The sequence below is a fragment of the Podarcis liolepis genome (genome assembly GCF_965112155.1).
Source record: "Podarcis liolepis genome assembly, chromosome: Z".
Lineage (NCBI taxonomy): Eukaryota > Metazoa > Chordata > Lepidosauria > Squamata > Lacertidae > Podarcis > Podarcis liolepis.
In genome coordinates this window covers 4,496,854-4,516,801 of record NC_139570.1, presented here as the reverse complement: position 1 = coordinate 4,516,801, position 19,948 = coordinate 4,496,854, and the positions used below count along the sequence as shown (strand labels likewise).

The following is a 19,948-nucleotide window of genomic DNA, read 5'->3' as shown; positions in this document are numbered from 1 at the left end:
GTATGTAACTGTACAAAGTTCCAAACCTCTCTCAGGTATGCTGAGTTTCCTGGGCATTCGAAACATTGTCTTAAGTCCCACAGTCAAATTTATTTTATCCACCTTTCGTCTATGCCTCCTTTTCCCCCCTTAGGGTACTGAGACACTTTCCCCCTTATTGCTCACTTCTGGAAGCAAAGGCTTGGAGAAGCATGGCGTTGGCCCATGGCCTCCTTCAATGCACTGGTGAGGTCTGGGTAAGTCCTAGACTGAGTGATGTTAGAGACAGTCACTTGCCCTGTGATCAAGATGTCAAGGTTTATGTCACAGGTGCTTTTCCCAACAGGGGTTCCTTCCCCTGCGAAGAGGTGGCTGAGGGGTCCCATCAAGTACAGGTATTGATGGGTAAGGTTCAGGGATGTCAGGTTCCAGGAAGTGATGTCCCCGGTGGAGTATTGGTCCAAGGTCACAGCCACTGCTACCAAGGGCAGGCCTTGCCTCTGAGATCCAGCAGTTGGGGTAGGGAGCTTCTCTGGCCACCTTGTTCCACATTTGAAGATTTCCTCCTGGTCCCAGGAGCAAAGAAGATCTTGCTCTGGGTACAAAGGGGTTGGGTCAAAATGCCTCAGTGCAGTGCCTAGGGGGTGCAGAGGGTCATTGGTTTTCAGAAGCCTCATGTCCTTGGCGACCCCCCGCACCTCTGAGGCCTGGTGTGGTCCACTCGGGGTTTTGTGCAGCCCCTGCAGAGTGAAGCCAGCCTTCCAGGTATTCTGGCCCTTCCCAGTCATTGGTTACTCCAATGTCCCAGAGGCAACAAAATTGCCGTAGGAAAAGTCCTTGTAGGTGGGTTTTCTGGGGCTGAGAGTCCATTCAAAGGCATTGGAACCCCAAAATTAAGTTCTCTGTGGGGTGGTTGGAATCTGTGTAGATATAAACAGCTCCCCCATTGTCCACCTCTGTCCAGTTTGGGTGCTTGGTAACTTCCCCTTGGCTGTAAAGGAAGTAGCTACCGTTTGTACATCGCAGGCGATTTTGTTGATTATCCAGGGTAAAAATGGCAGTACCCAGGCGGATGTAATGTCTGTCTCGTATAAAAAGTTCCCAGTATTGAGTTCCTTGGAGCTGGGGTGTCAGTGAGTGTCTGAGCAAGGCTCGTAACTCAGGCTGACAGAAGTCAAATTCCCCCATTCAATCCATGTTTGACTTGCCCCCCGCAGTCTACAGTGTCATAGTCAAGGAAATTGTAGTTCGTTTGTAGACCTGGGGTGTGCAGACCAAGCGGTGTGCACATGTGAAGTCCTGTTTCTCTGCATGATTATCAGTGCTGGTGTGAAGTTCCGCTCTGCATACTTTTATTAATTAAACTGATTTTATGTTGCATTTTGTGTGTATTCACGATGTCATTTGTAGACCCAGTAGGTGGCGCTGTGGTGCTTGAAGGCATTTTGACAGTTTGTGAACGGCAGAATATTGACAGATCAAGTATACGGCAATGGAAAGTCAGACAGAATAGAAAATATTTTGGCTACATTCTTCCAGTTACATTTTTCTATTCTAGTCACATCTCCTAGTGTAAGAAAACACCTTTTAGAAAGATACAAAAGGGCAATACATTTGATAGAGTCCACAGTTGCATTCCTCGGCTACGTTTTTTAGTGGTATTACAGCGATACAGAAGTAAAAGATACAAGTAAAAAGATGCAGTCTTTGTTAGCATAGAAATACACAACACTGAGAGGTTCATTTATTAACTCCCCTCTCTGATCAGGGCTTCTCTTATGACAGCATACTGTACTCTTGTGCTTGTGCTGATTGAGCCCTCTTTCTTTCTTTCTTTCTTTCTTTCTTTCTTTCTTTCTTTCTTTCTTTTTCTTTTCTTTTGCTCATACCCCAACAGTTCTCCAGAGCAAGCTGCAACACACCCACCCACCAACTGTTCGCCAGATCCAGCGGCCCTCCTCCGATCTGAAAAGGCCACGCCTCTCTTGCCTGGTGTGTCCCTGCTTGCCCCGCCCTCTTCTTTTCACTCCTACATCCGGGCTTTCTGGCCTCGAGACGAATGTGCTGACGTCAGATATATAAAGGCCCTCGGCTCCTTTGTTCCTTCTCAGTGCGTCGTTGCTGATCTACTGGCGGTTTGGAGGTAAGCTCGCGCGGGGGGGGGGCGAGAGAGAAGCGCACGCGCGCACGCCTTTCGAATCGCCCGCGCTTTACTATCCACCCCCCTACACACACCGATTGCTTACACCGGCGGCAGTGAGGGTGGGGGGAGATTCGCCTTCTTCGATCTCCCGTTTATTCCTTTTTAATTCCGCACACGCACACGCCCTCTCAACGCCCGTTCCTCTCATTCATACGGAGGCGCCATTTTAAACCGTGAGGGAGGGGCGGGCGGGGGCCGATTGCCGCCTTGGGCCAGCTCTGAGGGAAAAGTGAGCCGGAGGGGAAGGGGGACTAGGCTGGGCTGGGCAGGGAGGGAGGGAGGGTCGCCAAAGCCGCCATTTTGCGATCGCCTTCAGCCCCTCCTTTGTGGCCCCCTCCGCTTTCTCCGAAGTGCGCGTCGCGCGCGAGGGCGCCGGGTGGGCGCTAGAAACCGCGACTGCGCAGGCGCGACTCGTTCTTTTCTTGTGTCTTAACGGAATGCGCTTTCACCCCCTCCCCTATTCTTGGCGGTCTCAGCGTCGCGCATGCGCGGCCGCAGGGTTACCTGAATGTGGCCTTTTGTCGTTTTGGGTATATTCAGTTGCTTGCTTTTCTTTAATTTCCGGGTTTCCCTCCCCCCTCTCTATTGTAGCCAAGAAAGGCTCGGAGAGCGACTTATAAAACCACTATTACAAGAGCATAAATCGGCAGCCGCTGTCCTTGGGCTTAAGAGTCTAAAAATAAATTTTAAAAGGTGTAGGATGGAGGAGGGGAAAGCAAAAAGCCTCAAGTGCAAGTTTGGGGGAAGGGCTGTAGCTCAGTGTGGGGCATCTGCTTGGCAGGCAGGAGGTACCGGGTCCTGTCCCCAGCATCTCTAGGCAGGACTGGCAAAGACCCCTGAAACTCTGGAGAGCAGACAATACTGAGCTGGATGTACCAATCAGCTTACTGTGTTGGACCTTGTTGAACAGAGTTTTTTAAAATCCTGAAAGTTCCCCACTGAGCCTTTAGCCAGTAATGTTGTGATGGTGGAGTATAGAAACATTGCAAAGCATACATACATAGTGGTGGTCTAAAATATTCAGAAGTTACTTGTTTATGTTATTGTTTAGTGAACTGTTCGATAGAATTCTGAATGTATTCCTTGTCTCAATAAAAGGGCTAAGCAGTTTCCCCGCCTTCCCTTTAATGGAAAAAAAAAATTCAGGTGGGGGGCCGACTTAAATATCCCTGTGGGATATTTCTGTGTAATATACCAAAAAATAATGCAAATGGATATGAAAAAATGTAAGGAAGTATAAGGTAAAACAGAAACAGAAAAAGTAACAACTATTAGTACAACAGAAAAAAGAAATGGTAAATACAGTGGGGGGGGTGATGGGAAGTCTTATGTATATGAATAAGAATGTATGGTGAAAGGAATTGCATAAGTTTGAATAGATTTTTATTAGTATATTTGGACATACCATACAAAAGAATGTTTTGTTATTAATCAATTTCAATAAAGTTTTCAAAAAGCAAAATAAATAAATAAATATCCCTGTGGAAGACAGCTCCCTTTGTAGTAACCACTGTGGTGCATTTTCAACCTTTTTCAGTTTTAAAAAACCATAGGGCAGCTGTTGTATTTTCTTCCCCTGTGAATGTTTCCTTATCTTAAATTAGGTTTGGTTTTCTTTTTTTAACATTGTAACAGTTTCTTGCATTAGAGCTTTTGCTTGCAGGTAGTAATTAAAGGGCCATTGTTCTGGATTTTGGGGCACTGTGTTTGTAGGGTCAATATTTGTTCTCAATTAGATGCGTTTAAGCAAGGCCTTGGTCACCACAGAAATGATGCTGCCATTTCTGTTTAGCAACTAAGGGCATGGACAAGCTGATAAGAACCATCAAGCCCTAATCAGATTTTTCAATATCTGCATATTGTTGTCTGAGGAATTATCCTGTTGTTTTGTCAAATATTTCCAAAGGACCCAAGCTTCTCCCATTTCAAGTTGAATGTGTGTTGTTCCAGATCCCAAACTGTGTCAAAATGGTTGAAGCAGATCGTCCAGGCAAGCTGTTCATTGGTGGGCTCAACACAGAGACTAATGAGAAGGCTCTTGAATCTGTCTTTGGCAAATATGGCCATATAGTAGAGGGTAAGCACACAGCCTTTTTAGGGCATAATATTAAGTTAAAGGTCTGCTTTGATGAACTTAACAGCTTTGATCAGTTGAAGTGATAGAGCTTATACGTCCTCTAAGAAGTTCTGAGCAGGCTTGTATACAATTTGGGATACATCATTCTATGATGAAAGTGGAATAACACTTTTGTCTTTCTTCAGTTCTCCTTATGAAAGACCGTGAAACCAACAAATCAAGAGGGTTTGCTTTTGTTACCTTTGAGAGTCCAGCAGATGCCAAGGATGCTGCCAGAGATATGAATGGAAAGGTAGTAACTAATGTGTTAATTGCAGAGTGTCAAGCTGAGGGTGATTGGATTGATTGGTTGACAGAGTTGCTTTTATTCAGTTAATGAGACAAGTTCAGTGATGTGTTATAATGGAGTGAATGCTTGGGTAATAGCATTTAGGGATGCTAAGGGAATTTGTTTAAGGATGTTAAGGGTTATCTTTAAAACAAATAAAGCCTGATGGCATATTTTCTTCCAGAATGCTAGTACGGGCATTCTATGGGCTACTCTTAAATTAAGAACGAAACTGGATATCTCAAGAACTGCTGAAATAATACAGCATTGTTTCCTGATTGTGATGGCTCAATCAGTTATTTCTAGAAAATACCTGTAGAGACTGTTACTTTTTAATAACATGCACATCATGGCAAAACCTTTGCTTCTGAAAATTGGTTTGAATACACTTGGAAACTAAAGATCTAGAAGAATTCTGTGTAAACAAATAAGATTGACATACTAAAAGCATGTAGCCGTAGAATATGGGTGTTCAATTTTTAAGTTGACCTTGGTTGGTTAAATCCTTGAGTGGTCTACAAAATGTGGTTAAAACAATATATTCATATTTAAAATTAGGTTTTTTATCTGCATAATACAAAACCAAATGTATTTGCCGGAAACCAGAGCAGGGATAAGAACGGAGGCACTCTATCCTACAAAAAGCATTTGCAATTAATGCTGAGTTAGATTCCTTTGTTCAGTCTTTAGACGGAAGATCAATTAAAGTTGAACAAGCTACCAAGCCATCCTTTGAAACCGGTAGACGTGGGCCCCCTCCCCCTCCAAGGAGCAGAGGTCCTCCAAGAGGTTTTAGAGGCGGAAGAGGTGGAAGTGGAACACGGGGTCCTCCTTCAAGAGGGAGTTATTTGGGTATGTGTGTTTTCCCATGTGTAATTGTGCAGCATACAAGCCACTGCATAGAGAATGCTGGTTTACAGCTTCCTCTCAAAATCAAGACACAATTAGGACTGTGCAGTACCTGGTTTTCAACATTCTTATACAGTGGTACCTCGGGTTAAGTACTTAATTCGTTCCGGAGGTCCGTACTTAACCTGAAACTGTTCTTAACCTGAAGCACCACTTTAGCTAATGGAGCCTCCTGCTGCTGCAGCGCCTCCGGAGCACGATTTTTGTTATTATCCTGAAGCAAAGTTCTTAACCTGAAGCACTATTTCTGGGTTAGTGGAGTGTGTAACCTGAAGCGTCTGTAACCCGAGGTACCACTGTATATCAGCAGCTAAATATTGTGATATACTGATACATTCCAAACATCATGATATATCTCAGCTGCTGCTTTTCTCCACCTTAGGAGAGGAATAAACAGCCTAGATACATATTCAATGCCCTGCAGTTAAGTAAGGCCCCATATTGCCTTAAACTGCTTGGCTGAGGGGCAAGAAGCCCCTCAAAATGTCTGAAACAGATACCGCTTCAGACAATTTACCAATATATCACCCAGCTCTAGACACAATACAAATGATGAATTTCTGGTGGTTATTTTACCCTTTTTGGAAGTTGGGAAAAATATTGCCGTCCTGCTATTTCACAGGATGAATGCTATTCTTGTGTTTGATGTACTGGGGTATAGAGATGAAGCGAGCGAACTTGTAGGCTTGCTTAAAACATTGAGGTGTATTTTGGAAATTGGTCCACGGGTTAATCTCATGTTAAGCAAATTGGTGATATGCCTTAACTGAAATTTTGCAAGCTTAGGCAAAAGTTATTCAATCAGTGTTTTGATGTTCTTCAATTTTGATGTTTTTTGATGTTGAAACAGTTTATACTGCTCCACACAGTTGGTTTTTTAATGTCTTAAACAAAGGTGAGTTTCTTAGTATTTGCGTATAAGCTATTGGCAGTGATTTTTGCTGTTTATAGCTGTCCTGCATTATTTGCTGTTTTGAGATTAAACAGAAAATAGCAATTTGAATCTTTTGTAGTCCATGGTCTTGCTTTGTTGAACTCCAAATTTTAGAATCGAAAGTTTGATTTGATTGATATTTGTCTTCTACTTTTCCCACAACAAATGTTGAGCTCAAAGGGGGTCACAAAATTCAAAGTAACATTAAAAAACAAGTATTGCAATCCCTGTAATAACAAACACAGCAGCAAATAAATAAACAACAAGTTCATTAAAATAGAACAATAAAATCATAGTAGTTCAAATTATTGGAAACAGCTGCTGAGAATCAGTTCTGTTCCAAATGACATTCTCTCTCTGGGAAGGGACAGTGCAGGAATATTCTGTGTGTATCATGGGTACTGCCACAGTAGTACATTGTGCTCCCAGTGAGGCAGATCTGTCTGAGGAATCCTGTTTCTGTTATCTAGCTGACACATTGCTGCTCTTTTAGGTTCTTCTAGAGGCCCTCTACCAATGAAAAGGGGTCCACCCCCACGTAGCGGTGGCCCACCACCTAAAAGACCTGCTCCTTCTGGACCTGTTCGTAGCAGTAGTGGAATGGGAGGCAGAGGTAATTTTTTTATCACTTTGATGCCAAACAGCATGTAAATGTAGTAAAGTATTTTTTTATTGTCCATTGCATGGATCCACAAACTGGTGGTTGGAGAAAAGCTTTTACAACTGTGCTGAGTTTTTCTGGCACTCAGAAATAGCAAGGTAGTTGTGCTGCTTCCAGGACCCTCCAGCAGTGCTATGTTGGGAGCAAGTCCCCGCTAGTGTCTCTGTGTTAGGGCAAATACCCCTTGCTGGATTAAGAGGTGTGAATTGACACTCCTTAGTTATGCTGGATGACTGCAGTGTTCAGCATATCTCCACATGTTGGTCGTATGCAACACATTTGAAAAGGATTCTTGAATTGTATAATATGGGCTAAATACTCCCTAGTCAGCCCTTGTCGATGTATGCTTAGTTTGACTAGGCCTCTGTTTACAAGAACTGAAAGCAACTTTACTTTCAGTACAGTGGTGCCTCGCAAGACGAAATTAATCCGTTCCGCGAGTATCTTCGTCTAGCGGTTTTTTCGTCTTGTGAAGCAACCCTATTAGCGGATTAGCGCTATTAGCGGTTTAGCAGCTATTAAAGTCTTAGCGGCTTAGCTGCTAAAAGGCTATTAAAGGCTTAGCGGCTTAGAAAAAGGGGGGAAAGTGAAAAAAAATCTCAAGACTCGCAAGACATTTTCTTCTTGCGAAGCAAGCCCATAGGGAAATTCGTCCTGCGAAGCACATTGAAAAACGGAAAACCCTTTCGTCTAGCGGGTTTTCAGTCTTGCGAGGCATTCGTCTTGCGGGGCACCACTGTATAATGTAGGACTTTGCTATCTCTTCATCTTGCTGATAGAGGTTGTGTTGAACTTAAAGCACCACAGAAAAGTTTGATCCAGTATGGTGTGGTCTTATCTCATGGTGGGAACATCTTTCTTTACTAATACCTTGTTTTCAGAAGGCTTTATTTCAAAAATATTTCATTTTCTGCTTGATTACTTAAGCACCCCTTTCACGCGGTAGAGACAGTTATGGAGGACCGCCACGCAGAGAACCACTGCCATCACGAAGAGATGTCTATTTGTCTCCAAGAGATGATGGTTACAGTACTAAAGACAGGTAAAATCAAACCCTGTTGGATATTTTTCAGATCAAGGAACTTAATTATTGAACTTAATGCATTTTGATTGCAGAAGCAGTGATTTAATGGAAAGGGTGTAAGGGGAGCACATCTCTGGGACATTTTTTGGACTGGGCGTGTCCCATCTGTCAGGACAACCAGACAATTGATTTGTTCTGGCAAATCAATGAGATAATGAGGCTTTCGGTGTTTACTGTTTATGAACAATTTGTTATCTGCATAAAGGAAGAATGAGGAGAATCAAAGTGGCTGGCTATTTTAATTGAATTTGTACTTAATGCTAGCCATTTAAATTGTAGCAAGTAATTGTAGAATTGGTTGTATTTCTTATTTAAAGCTAAATGCTAATCAGAGGTGTTAAGTCAGGTTTCTGCAACCTAAGTTTAAGATGCTAGCGGCTACACCACCTTTTGAAGTTCAGTATTCTATGACTTGTCAGCCAAGTCTAATTAGATGTTACACTACGTCTCCTCCGCTTTGTGGTAGGGTGTCTGCTGCTGCATTAGGACTCTGCTTGAGCGTATGGCTGTGAGCTGTTATGAGGAGCTCCTGCACTTCACTACCGGAAAAAATACTTTAGTTTTCATTTCCATAGCTATTCAAGTCGGGACTATCCAAGCTCCAGAGACACAAGAGATTATGCCCCACCGCCAAGAGATTATGCCTACCGTGATTATGGTCACTCCAGTTCACGTGATGAGTACCCCTCAAGAGGCTACAGGTAGCTAATGTTCGATTTTGTGTCTTGTTGAACAAATCTCTCATATTCCATTAACAAGCTAGTCAAGCTCATTGTTCAATTGGCAAGTTCCAGAGACACAAAGGAATATACTCCACCTCCAAGAGATTATGCCTACCGTGACTATGGTCATTCCCGTTCACGTGATGAGTATCCCTCAAGAGGTTACAGGTACTTAACGTTCACTTTTGTGTATTCTCAAACAAATCTTTTAATATTTCATTCAACAAGTTAGTCAAGCTTATGTTTCAGTTTGCAGTGTGTCTCTTTCTACTTGATTCAAACAATAAGCACAATAATATAACAAGTGTCTTGTGGCACCTTGAGCAGCTTCATTATGCCAGAAGGTTTGGTGGACTACAGTCCTTTTCATCAGACACTTTTGAAGTCTTACCATACCTACTTGCAACTAAGGATAGTACTTCATGTGTCAGGTGAAGTGGAATGTGGTCCATGGAAGCTTATGCCATAATAAATCTGTTTATATTTAAGATGCTACAAGAACATGTATATCCCTCTTACGTTACAGAAGAGAAACCAAATCTCCATACCTCACATGAACAATTGTTGGCTTTCTTTACGCAGTTCTAAAGCCACTAGTGAGCCATGTGAAGGTGAATAATGTAGGTCTATGGGAAGCTATATGTCATTATTTTCTAGAGCACCATCTATGTTTATCAGGGATGGGGCAGATTTCAGGCTTTTGGAATATACTTTATTTGAAACTAAAACCTAGGAATCTATTAACAGGAACCTAGTGTAAATGATGTACTTGGAATTGAAGAATTTTGAGCCCAGGAGTTCAACTGAACAGCGCTCATGTTCTACGCACAGATCCATTAATGGTTGCCACAAGCTTTCTACATTTTGCTGCTATAATTGGGAATAACAAATCTTTTCTGATCTACTAATTGATCCAGATCTATCTTCTGACTACCACCCCTGATATTCATGATGATCTGCAAAGAACAGCTTTGGCTAGTTCTTACCCCAAGCGACTTATGTAGACACAAAGGAAATAGTGGGGAGGGTAACTGAGGCAAGGATAGATAGATATTTGATTATTTTAGTTATGTGTACCTAGACTGAATCAGGCAGGGTATTGGGACTAAAGGGTGGGTCATCTCAAAACCACTTGGATGGGAGACTACTTGGGAACCAAATCTAAGATTCTTTTGAGGAAGAACAGGGTATAAGTGAAAGGGCTACCTTACTCTGTGCAAAACTCACCTAGCGATGGCCTGTACTAACCCCCAGCAGTTATTCCTCTTACAGTGATCGTGATGGCTATGGAGGGCGTGACCGGGACTACTCTGATCACCCAAGTGGGGGCTCATACAGAGATTCCTATGAGAGTTATGGTAAGTGCTTATTTTGAAGGTCTTAAGGGACTCCGTAGGCCTCACTCTTGACTTAATAGACTGCATCTACTTAAGTGGGGAATTGGCATTCTGGGCTTGTCCACTGCAGTGAAAATACACCGATACTTCATTTTTAACAAAATGATTGAATTACAGTTCCCATAAACTAACGAAGCAAAAGTTCAACTGTTCTGAATTGCATCTATCACTGGAAAAAAAAATGGTGGAATTTCTGCTGTAAAAATAGCAAGCTGTTCTGGAATAATCCTAAAAAGAGCTGCCTTGAGAAATATCATCGTCTTCAAACAGCCTTTATTTCGTTCACTATCCGATACTCCCCTGCCAAATGTCCCAACATGTGAGATTATATTAAAACTTTCAGTTAATACAAAAGAGTAACAGACACCATTGATACAAATTCTTTTAAACTCAGATGTAAAGTTGTGGTGATATGATTTATAGTGTTGTCCTATTACCTGACCATTGAACCTGCAGGTAACTCACGTAGTGCTCCACCTGCACGAGGGCCCCCTCCATCTTATGGTGGAAGCAGTCGCTATGACGATTATGGGAGCACCCGAGATGGGTATGGTGGAAGTCGAGAAAGTTACTCAAGCAGCAGAAGTGATGTCTACTCAAGTGGCCGGGATCGTGTGGGAAGACAAGACCGAGGCCTCCCCCCTTCTATGGAAAGGGGTTATGCTCCTCCACGTGATTCTTACAGCAGCTCCAGCCGCGGAGCACCCAGAGGTGGCGGCCGTGGAGGGAGCCGCTCTGATAGAGGCGGAGGCCGAAGCAGATACTGAAACCTTTTAAAGTGCTGGACCAAATCAGTTTTTTCCTCCAACAAATGAAATGTGGAAATTCTTTCCTTACTCCAGAGGACTACTGAAACATATGTTTTTATCTTTTTTATTGTTGCTTGTTAAGTTCCCCTCCATTACTTAATGTTTTTTGTGAGGAGAAAGTAAACTTGTTTTAATTTCATTTCAAAATTGTTAATATTTGTCTCAGAAAGCAGATGTTAATGTATGACATTTTTAGCCTGTGTACTAGTGTTGTAACTTTTTAAAGTAAAGGTTAACCCTGAAATGCAACGCTCTCACCTCATCCATGAAACCGGCAACCCTAAGGCTTCCCGTACAACGTGCAGCCATCTAAAATGGCCATGGATCGTTCTACACATGCAAACGTGTGCCTTCTTTCTAGCAAACCCATTTTAGCTTTTGGAGGGTGGTGGGATGTGTGCCAAACTAAAATGTTAAAACATCCTCTCCATGCTGAAATGCACACAATGCTCCAAAATAGAAAATTTCTTCAGTCTTGTGTAAAAATTCAGGATACCATTCAGTCATTAAATCAAAACGACATACGGATAATGCTGAATGTACGTTGTTCCTTTCTACATATTTCATTTGGGAATTTGCAAGAACATCACCCCCCAAAATAACATATTAACCTGTAGTAAGCAAGCTACAGATCTGTAAGTAAGAGGTTTGGCCAGTTCCATCAAAGAAGCTGCAAAACGGTACTTGCTCTTACTGTTTCAAATTTTTGCAATCCTGTAGTGTCTCATTTTTAAAGGAACATCTTTGACTCCAAAGGCAAAATGGAGAAAATAAGATAAGCAAAGAAGTCTTTCTCTCCAACTTCTGAAAGGCTTATGGCTTCATATAAACAAGTTTCAACTTTCAGCATTCCACAACAGATTTAAAGCATCAAATGCGTGTGAAACAGCAAAGATGGTAAGCAAAGCAAACTAGTTTTTCAGTCTAGTCAAACTGAAACCAGAACTACTGTCCTTAAATACGGTAGGACATGCTGTACATCATGGCAATGGAAGCTTTTAAATTTTAAAGCAGCACCCAATGGAAAAACTGCTGGATAGCCTTAGGCGAAGCCTTACAAATTCAACATAACCTTACCTTAGATGAAACTGTATGGCACAAAGCTTTTGAAAGCAACACTAAGAAAGCAACTCACTGTAGACAAACATTTCTTTAAAGGGTTGGGAGGGGTTATTTTTTGCCCACTATGTTTCGATGAAGAACTTAAAAAACAACAACTGCTTGTACTATACTATACTATACTAGGAAATTAAAATGCTAACAAATCAGAAATTGGCTTAAATAGCCAAAATCTATACCAGCTTGGGGAATTTCAGACAAGCCGTTAATACGAACCTGATGTTTAGTTGGATGCCTGACTTCTTTGTACTAAGTCGGGTGGGCAGTTTTGATACAAATAGCAGAACCTGTGGCAAGTTGTCATGACCCAGGTGCAGCCAGGAAGTCCAAAAGATGCTCTTGAAATGTAGTAAGACTTGAAGACCTCCAACTAAAGTTCTGCTATAATCCTCAAAACATATGCCAGTCAAGTTATGGATTTACCATGAAAAGCACCATTGGAAAGGAAATGAGAATCCATAAGCCATTCCAGTTCATTCCAATCCAGTGAACCTTCCACCTCTCAAACTTAAAGCATTAGCGCTTGAAGCAGGTTAATTGGCAAACGCAGGGGTTCTTGCTGTGTTTCTGGGGGTGGTTAGGGGCTTGGGCAGTTTGTGCTAGAATAATTTTTCATGCCTGTTTTAATTGTTGCAGGATGACTGCTGTTTTTAAGATGTGACCTGGTGCATGGCAGTGCTGATGGACAACATGGGTTTCTACTCTAATAGTACAACAGGTAAGCTGTGGATGGATGCAATGTTAGGAACACTTCATACTTTTTGCAAATTAAATATGGGCAGATAGAGTGTACAACTTAAATTGCTGATACCTTCAGTGAAGTTTGTGGTGAGTTCTTGGCTGCTTAATTTGGGTAAATAAATAACCACCCTGTTTTGGAATCTAGCCTTTGCAAATTTCTGAAGGAAGAGGAGAGAATAAACTAGATTTCTTTTAAAAGGAAGCTGCGAATGGCATTTCGGTTTAAGAATATGCAGGTGCCACTGATACGAGTGCAAGCTTTGGAGAGGCTCTGCTAGGAATGGTGACTTCAATACCAGTGTAAATGAGTTATGCTGTCAGGGTTCAGTTCACTTGTTGCCCTGATACCTGGAATGCCCATAATGGTGGCATAGAAAGCTGTAGACTTTAATCTCTGATGAAAACTGGTTAAAAGGTTTGACCAGGATTTCAGACATGCTGTTCAGTAGCCTTGGGAGTATTACTATTTTTCACCTTCCACATACGTCCCAAGGTGATGTATGAAATAAAATAAAAATAGCAGAAAAATAGCAAGACATTCGGGGCAAAGACATAGTCATCCATCTAGGGAAGCTTGCTGGAATTGAAAAAAAAACACTTCCTGTTTCCTGCTTGGCAGGGGGTTGGACTCGATGGCCTTGTGGTCTATTCTGATTCTATGACTTCAGTTCTCTCTCTCTCCCCCACCCCACCCAAAAGGAAAGGTAGTGGGCGGATGCCATAGCTCAGGCACAGGCAAACTGCCCTCTAGGCAGTGGCGTAGCGTGGGGCGTGCCAGGGGTGCCGGCCGCACCGGGCGCAACATCTGGGGGGGGCGCGAGTCCAGAGGGCCCAGCCGCGTCGTGCCCTCGGCCCGTCCCTATTGTCAGAGGCTCAGTGCGGAAGTCTTAACAAAGTTTCAGAGGGGGGAGCGAGTGGGGGGGACGCGGGGAGGGGAGGGGGTCCCCGCTTCTCCAGCCGCCTTGCAGAAGCGGCCACCGCCCGGCGGCTCTGCCTTTGCTCGCAGGCCTGCCTGGGGGCTCCCTCTGCTCCAGCGCTGAGCTGGCGGCCCCGATCCCGGGAGCAAAGAAGCGTCGCGGGAGCGGCTAGGCCTGCGCCAGGGCCCTAACCTGACAGCTTCCCCGGCTCCCCAAGCCAAGGACAGCTTCGGCTGTGAAGCTGCGCCTTCCGGGCTGGCCCCTTCTCAGCTGATCCTCGCCTCTCCAGCTCCCGGTATGTGTGCTCCGCGGTGGTCCCCGCTCCTGGAAGGACCCTTCCACCGCCCCCTGCCAAACTGGCTGTAGATACAAGAAGGGCAGCTGGGGTGGGCTATAGAGGACCCTGCCTCCCCCTGCGGGGCTCATCTCTGGCAATTGGCTCAAGGAGCCCCCTGAGTTTTGGCATTGTCTCTCCGCGCCCCACCCCCCACCCCGCCTCTCTCCAGGAGCTTTATGAAGCCGCCTGGATCGGGTCTACTTTGGAGGAGGGGAGCCTTCCTTGACCAGCATGTGGGGCGCCCTTTGCGGCCTTTCCCTCTGGAGAGATAGTCACGCTCCCTCTAGCGCAGTTCCTAATCACCAGTCGCCCTTCTGTGGCGTGGGTTCTTCCGGGGCCCTCCGGCTGCTTCTCTTTCGGGCGGCGGCGACCCTCCAGCTAAATACCCCTCAGGGGTTTGTGGCAGCCTCGCTTATTGTTCTCGGGACTCTGGTTTTACCTCGCCGCGCAATTAAGCACAATTGCAGCGCCTTCACCAGCAGTGGCGTAGCGTGGGGGGTGCAGGGGGGCGGCCGCAACATCTGGGGGTTAGGGGACGCAAATCCACGGGTTGGGCGCAAATCCACGGGTTAGGGGGCGCAAATTACTTGCCTTGCCCCGGGTGCTGACAACCTACGCTACGCCACTGCCTCTAGGTGTTTTGGGACTACAACTCCCCTCATCCCTGACCACAGCTCCTGTTAGGGATGAGGGGAGTTGTAGTCCCAAAACATCTGGAGGGCCGAGTTTGCCTATGTTTGCCATAGCTAAACAGTTGCAAAAAACAAACATTAGCAGTGAGCAGAATAAGGCTTTCAGCAGTCACAATGCACCTAATAAGGATCCTTGAGTATCTAATGTGTTTGGGTTTGGCTGCGCTGTGTTAGAAGAAGCCTCTTCTATCCCTTAAGGATCATGTGCCCACTTCTGACTCTAAAATAACACTTGATAAAAGTGTTGAGTTGTAGACCATAGTAGTTTATACAGTCTGTATTTTGAGTTTGTTATCTGCATCAAAGCATACCTATTCATGACTGTCCCTGAGCAAATCATAATTTTCTGATAACTTCCTTTTGAGACACAGCTAATGTTACTCTTTTCATCTTAGGTACAAGGTTAATTGTGGCTGACATTTGAGGAATGGATGCCCATGGAGAATGCAGCTGCTGAGCAGCTTAAATATGTCTACAGTGTTTAATGAAGACGTTTCAGAGGGAAGTCAGATCTTAAATGCCAGTATCAGTCATTGCTGTGAGCATTGGATGTTCATAGAAGAGAAGAGGAAGAGGCCTAAATGTCAGAAACAGCTGGATACAGATTGTTTGTGTCCTCTTACAAATACTGTGTAGCAAAAGTTGTTGACATGTAATGTGCTACTCTGGCAGTACAATACTATATGATCACATCTTCTGCAGGAGTTTGGTTCCAGGGGTTCCATATATATGCAAAAACACTTACTCTCTAGCCTGTGAAACTCCCACACACTTGAGCATCCCAGGGTTTCCAGAGCTGGCATGCCAAGAGGGCTTCAACACCCCCATCCCAAGCAAGGCAGAGAGAGCCTTGAACCCAATGCAAAAAAGAGCTCTCTGCCTTGCTTGCTTTTCACTTTGCAGGATTTCAACCAGGAGTCTTCAACCATGTATGTTATGTTTTGTTTATTGAAAATTTTAAAAACAAAGTTTGTAAAAATGGCTCAAATCCTGCAAGTTAAATGCTTGTAACATTGTATTTGAGTCTTTGGTATGAGGCAAGTTGAAGTGTTATCTATGATAGATGTAGGGTAATTTTTACAGCCTGGCAAATTAATGTTTAGAGCTAGAAGGCAAATGAAATAAACATGCCTTGGGCATTCTCTAGAGCATTTTCAGGAAGCACAAAATTGCATGTGTTTTGAAAAAAGGGGTTCTGAAAAAGGTGTGAAGATTGGTAATGAAGAAAACTTGGGGTGTCTTTCTTGTGGTTCCAAGTGAGTTACTGTTACAGATGTAAGAAGTTGCCTTTTTCAGACATGTCAACCAGAAAAAGGTCCCAACCCCAAAATGGAAATTCTGACAACTTTAAAGTTCCACTAATCAAGATAATTGTATCAAATCCATTGTTGGAATAAAAATGTTCATTTTTTTCTAAGACTCATTTCATTGTTTCAAAGTTGTTTGTCTTTTAAATGGGGGTACTAGTTGCAGAATGAAGCACAGTGCCACATAGGCCAAACTCAAATGGATGGAGGAAATGTAGGGAGCGCACTAACCTCAATAAGTCCCTGCTGATTCAACCCTCAGCCTTCCTATATGAGCCAAGAGGTCTGAAAGAGACTTCTAAACTTCTCCTGAATTTGGAATGTTGGTAATTGCACTTTCTGCTAGACACCCCTGGGAGCATCAGATCTTGCTAGGTGGAGGAGGCGAGGCCCCTGTGGGGGGGTGTCTCATACACATTTTTAAGTCCTCCTACTGAGCTTAACTTCTGAAGAAAGCTCCAGTGATGGACAAGAGAAGGCCTTTTGTAGCTCATGCTTTGTCTGAACCCCTTCTTACAGGTGCGAAAGTAGGGGAGCTTGGAGGTTCAGTGCTTACATGTGTGGGGCTCCACAACATTTACAGCCTGTCCTTAGACAAGAATTGAGCTATAGTGCTGCAGCAGAGGAGAGTCCCAAGAAATTGACTACCCAGACAATCTTAGTACTGATGCTTGAATTTTGGTGGAGACCAGCCAGGTTTAATGTAGTCAGCACTGCTATTGTGGAATTGTAAACTGCTTGCTGTTTTTGAGGGGGTAACTGAAGAAAGGAAGATAGAGCCTGCTGCTGTTTTAAAAACAGCTGTAAGCAACCATTAGATGTGCCATGTGCATTACAAAGTAGGATGTGCTGCTGCTAAGCTGAGAAATGTGTTGCTTAAAAGGCAAGGGAAGAAATCCTGTTAGGAAAAAATGGTGCTGACCAAGTCCTATAAACACTTTAAAACAATTTTGCATCAATGCCATCACACTTCACTAAAAACAGGTTTTGCAATATGTCACATATTGCCCACATATTTGGGAGTGTCCTAGCAATAAATTATGTGCCCTTTTCTAGCTTGTAAAGACTCACAAGTCTAGACATTCTACACATCTCCATCCAGGCCTACAAGAGACAAGGCTTTGTTCAGCCATGCATTCTAGTATAAAACACTGGAGAACAGGCCTGGTGAGAGTCTCAGGGGGTGCATAGGTCCGAAGGGCCACATTCAGTTCTTGGGTATGAGGTTCCCACCCCTGGTTTAGGGTAACAGTGGATCTAAAGAGCAATTATCTGTTCATTTTTCTACCTTGCCCAGCATATTTGGTCTGGGTCTTGAGTTCCCCTTTAAATTGGGATTAGGTACACATATTTTTGCATTGTGTGAATGTGCACAGGTGGATGCATTCTTTACAAGGGATCTCTTTGCCTCCAAATGTTGCTGGACTACAACTTCCATCCCTAGTGATTGGCCATGCTGGCAGCTGTAACCTGTCATGGGAGCTGGAGTTCAACAAAACCACTAACCTGCATGTGTGGTGGCTTATGCAAAGGAATACCTGCTGAGTTTGCCCTCAAGTGCAGTCAATAGTGAGTTTGAACCAAAGCTGTCCAATAGATGTTTCCTGTGTCCACACATTACAATTTTAAGGAGTATGCAGCAGGAGCGGATATGTTGACTTTAAATGCAATTTTTTTGTGTTTTGTGTGCTGATGCCTAAAAAACATTATTTCAAACTTAAACAGAATTACAACTGCCTTAAATATAGTTTCTTAAAAGATGGCTGCTGTCTTGAAAGTTATAACACTTCTTTAACATTTCCTGTGCAGGTCTATCTGCTGAGCAGAACAGAGTGAGAATGAAGTGACAGACTGAGGTAGACTTCCCTGTATCACCTCAGGACTGCAGGCGGGGGACCACATTTTTAATTGATTCCTGCATTTAAAGAGTCCTGCATTTAAAAAGCTAGAGCAGCAAGGCTGAGGCTGGAATTTAACTTGCTTACTGGTGAGCTTTTTATTATTTTTGCACAGGGGAATACTCAAGGGCATCTCCCATGATCCCCTCTACTGGCTCATTCTGCTGCAAGAGTAGTCAAGGTCTCTGTTTTATGTTAGGCGACATGCAAAGTAAACATTTGAGAGATGCAGGATAAGGGCACCTCTATACTCACAGCAAAACATCCGCCACAAGAGCTCTTCCCCTTCCTATTTCTTCTGAAGTTATCGCAGAAGACCAGAAACCATTATGCAAATGAACACTAACCTGTTCCACCAGTCAGAGGAAAGTCTGTTTCTGGTAACCTCCCCCAACCCCCCACAATCAATCCGTTTGTGGCTTTAAGTGCAGAGCAGTAAGTACGGTAACCTCTACTGCTGCTCTGCTCACTCCAGTAGAAGCAGGAAGATACAGTCACGGATGTGGGTTAGGCATCGTTGCATGCAAGATCTGCAAAGCTGAAGACACTAAATCTTCAACCATGAATCCAGAAGAGCAAATCGTAACCTGGCTGATTTCTCTGGGGGCTTTAAATTCTCCCAAAATGATTATTGACAACCCTGTGCAGTTCCTGAAAACATCTCTGAAAGATGGGGTCGTTCTGTGCAAACTGCTTCACCGTCTTCTTCCAGGATCTGTAGGAAAGGTAAGACCATGAAAGTTTATTCCGGGCTTTGTAGGAGGGGTACCATTTGGGAGTGATCCTATATATTTTCCAATGCCCTGTTGCAAGGATGTGGCCATTGCTTTAAATCTGAACCCCTGGTTCTTTCCAACAAACTTTAATATTTGCAAGAAGAAAAGAAAGTTGATGGTGATAGGCATGGTCCTGGCACGCAGTGGTTGTGTTACTCTGCTAGTATGGGAGCAACAACAGGCCTGCTACACTAAGACAACAAGCCCCAGACTACATAGAAGCAGCCAATGCTTTGTCAACTGGGTTAAAGCTGCTGTCAGAATCAGCCACCAGAGTGACTAAGGTGTCTTGGCATTAAAAAAAAATTCTTTTCATAACAGCAGTTATGAAACTTTGCAATAGCCCTGTAAAGTAAGCTGCTGGTGGTGGTGTTATCTCCAAATTGCAGAAGGGGGGGGGGCAGTAACGCAGCTAAGAGAACAGTGGTTTGCCTATTTCTTTCTATTGATTTCATGGAAGGTGGTGATATGAGAATTTGAGACATAAGCATCTGCTTTATAACTGGTCACATTATTTCCTCAACCAGTAGCTTTCTGGGGCCTCTGGCAGAGACGGCTTTCCTAGTTCTGTTGCCTCTAACTGACTAGGCTGAGGGATCCCAAATGCAACTGATCCCTCCCCAAGACCTACTGATTGGACACAGCGGTGAACCCTGCTATGGAAGGAAATTGGCTTCTGGGAGGATTTTGGTAGGGGCAAATGTAAGGTTCTACACTTAGGTAAGGTGTCGGATTAAACCCTGTGGAGGCCCCTAGGCAGTTGAAATCTCGGGGGTCCCCTTCTTGTTGGCATAACATGGAACTAAGAAAGCTTGATTGTAATTTTCTTTCAAGATCAAATCAATATTATTTTGATCCATTGTTATGGGGCTCCTAAAAGGCATGGGCTTATTGACCAGTGTCTATTCTGCCCATTTGGTAATCTGGCACTGGTTAGGCAGGAAGAACCAGTTGCACAGATCACCTGGCTTGTAAGCAGTTCATGTGAAAAGGAGCTGGGGATCTTAATAGACCAAAAGCTTCACATGAGTCAAGAGTGTGATGCAGCAGCAAAAAAA

The 19,948-nt window shown here is 43.7% G+C and overlaps 2 protein-coding genes across 8 annotated transcripts in view; both read left to right on the top strand.

Annotated features, from left to right (window-relative positions):
- The first annotated feature begins 1,983 nt into the window (after positions 1–1,983).
- On the top strand, positions 1,984–16,326 carry RBMX (RNA binding motif protein X-linked). Of its 7 annotated transcripts, none has more exons than XM_083486522.1 (11): positions 1,984–2,122; positions 4,133–4,259; positions 4,445–4,551; positions 5,271–5,439; positions 6,924–7,043; positions 8,019–8,133; positions 8,751–8,876; positions 8,970–9,065; positions 10,170–10,255; positions 10,751–12,940; positions 15,305–16,326. In XM_083486522.1, exons 2-10 carry the CDS (start codon positions 4,151–4,153, stop codon positions 11,059–11,061), a joined length of 1,239 nt encoding a protein of 412 aa, XP_083342648.1. In that variant the 5' UTR covers positions 1,984–2,122; positions 4,133–4,150; the 3' UTR covers positions 11,062–12,940; positions 15,305–16,326. The 7 variants fall into 7 exon arrangements, with proteins under 7 accessions (XP_083342648.1, XP_083342646.1, XP_083342647.1 ...); XM_083486520.1 differs by having other exon boundaries at positions 10,155–10,255; XM_083486521.1 differs by having other exon boundaries at positions 8,964–9,065.
- A 2,132-nt stretch (positions 16,327–18,458) lies between these two features.
- The window catches only part of ARHGEF6 (Rac/Cdc42 guanine nucleotide exchange factor 6), an 81,023-nt gene continuing 79,533 nt past the window's right edge, over positions 18,459–19,948 (top strand). Inside the window, exon 1 of the mRNA XM_083486402.1 lies at positions 18,459–18,840. Within this exon, the coding sequence (XP_083342528.1) occupies positions 18,676–18,840 (165 nt within the window). The 5' untranslated portion in view covers positions 18,459–18,675. The remainder of the gene's footprint in view (positions 18,841–19,948) is intronic.

Excerpts from the sequence above, each read along its gene's own strand:
- RBMX (XM_083486518.1), top strand. The coding sequence starts at position 4,151 with ATGGTTGAAGCAGATCGTCCAGGCAAGCTGTTCATTGGTGGGCTCAAC. Across the intron at positions 4,260-4,444 it reads ATATGGCCATATAGTAGAGG|TTCTCCTTATGAAAGACCGT; the intron begins GTAAGCACACAG and ends GTCTTTCTTCAG. Across the intron at positions 8,877-8,963 it reads TACCCCTCAAGAGGCTACAG|TTCCAGAGACACAAAGGAAT; the intron begins GTAGCTAATGTT and ends TCAATTGGCAAG.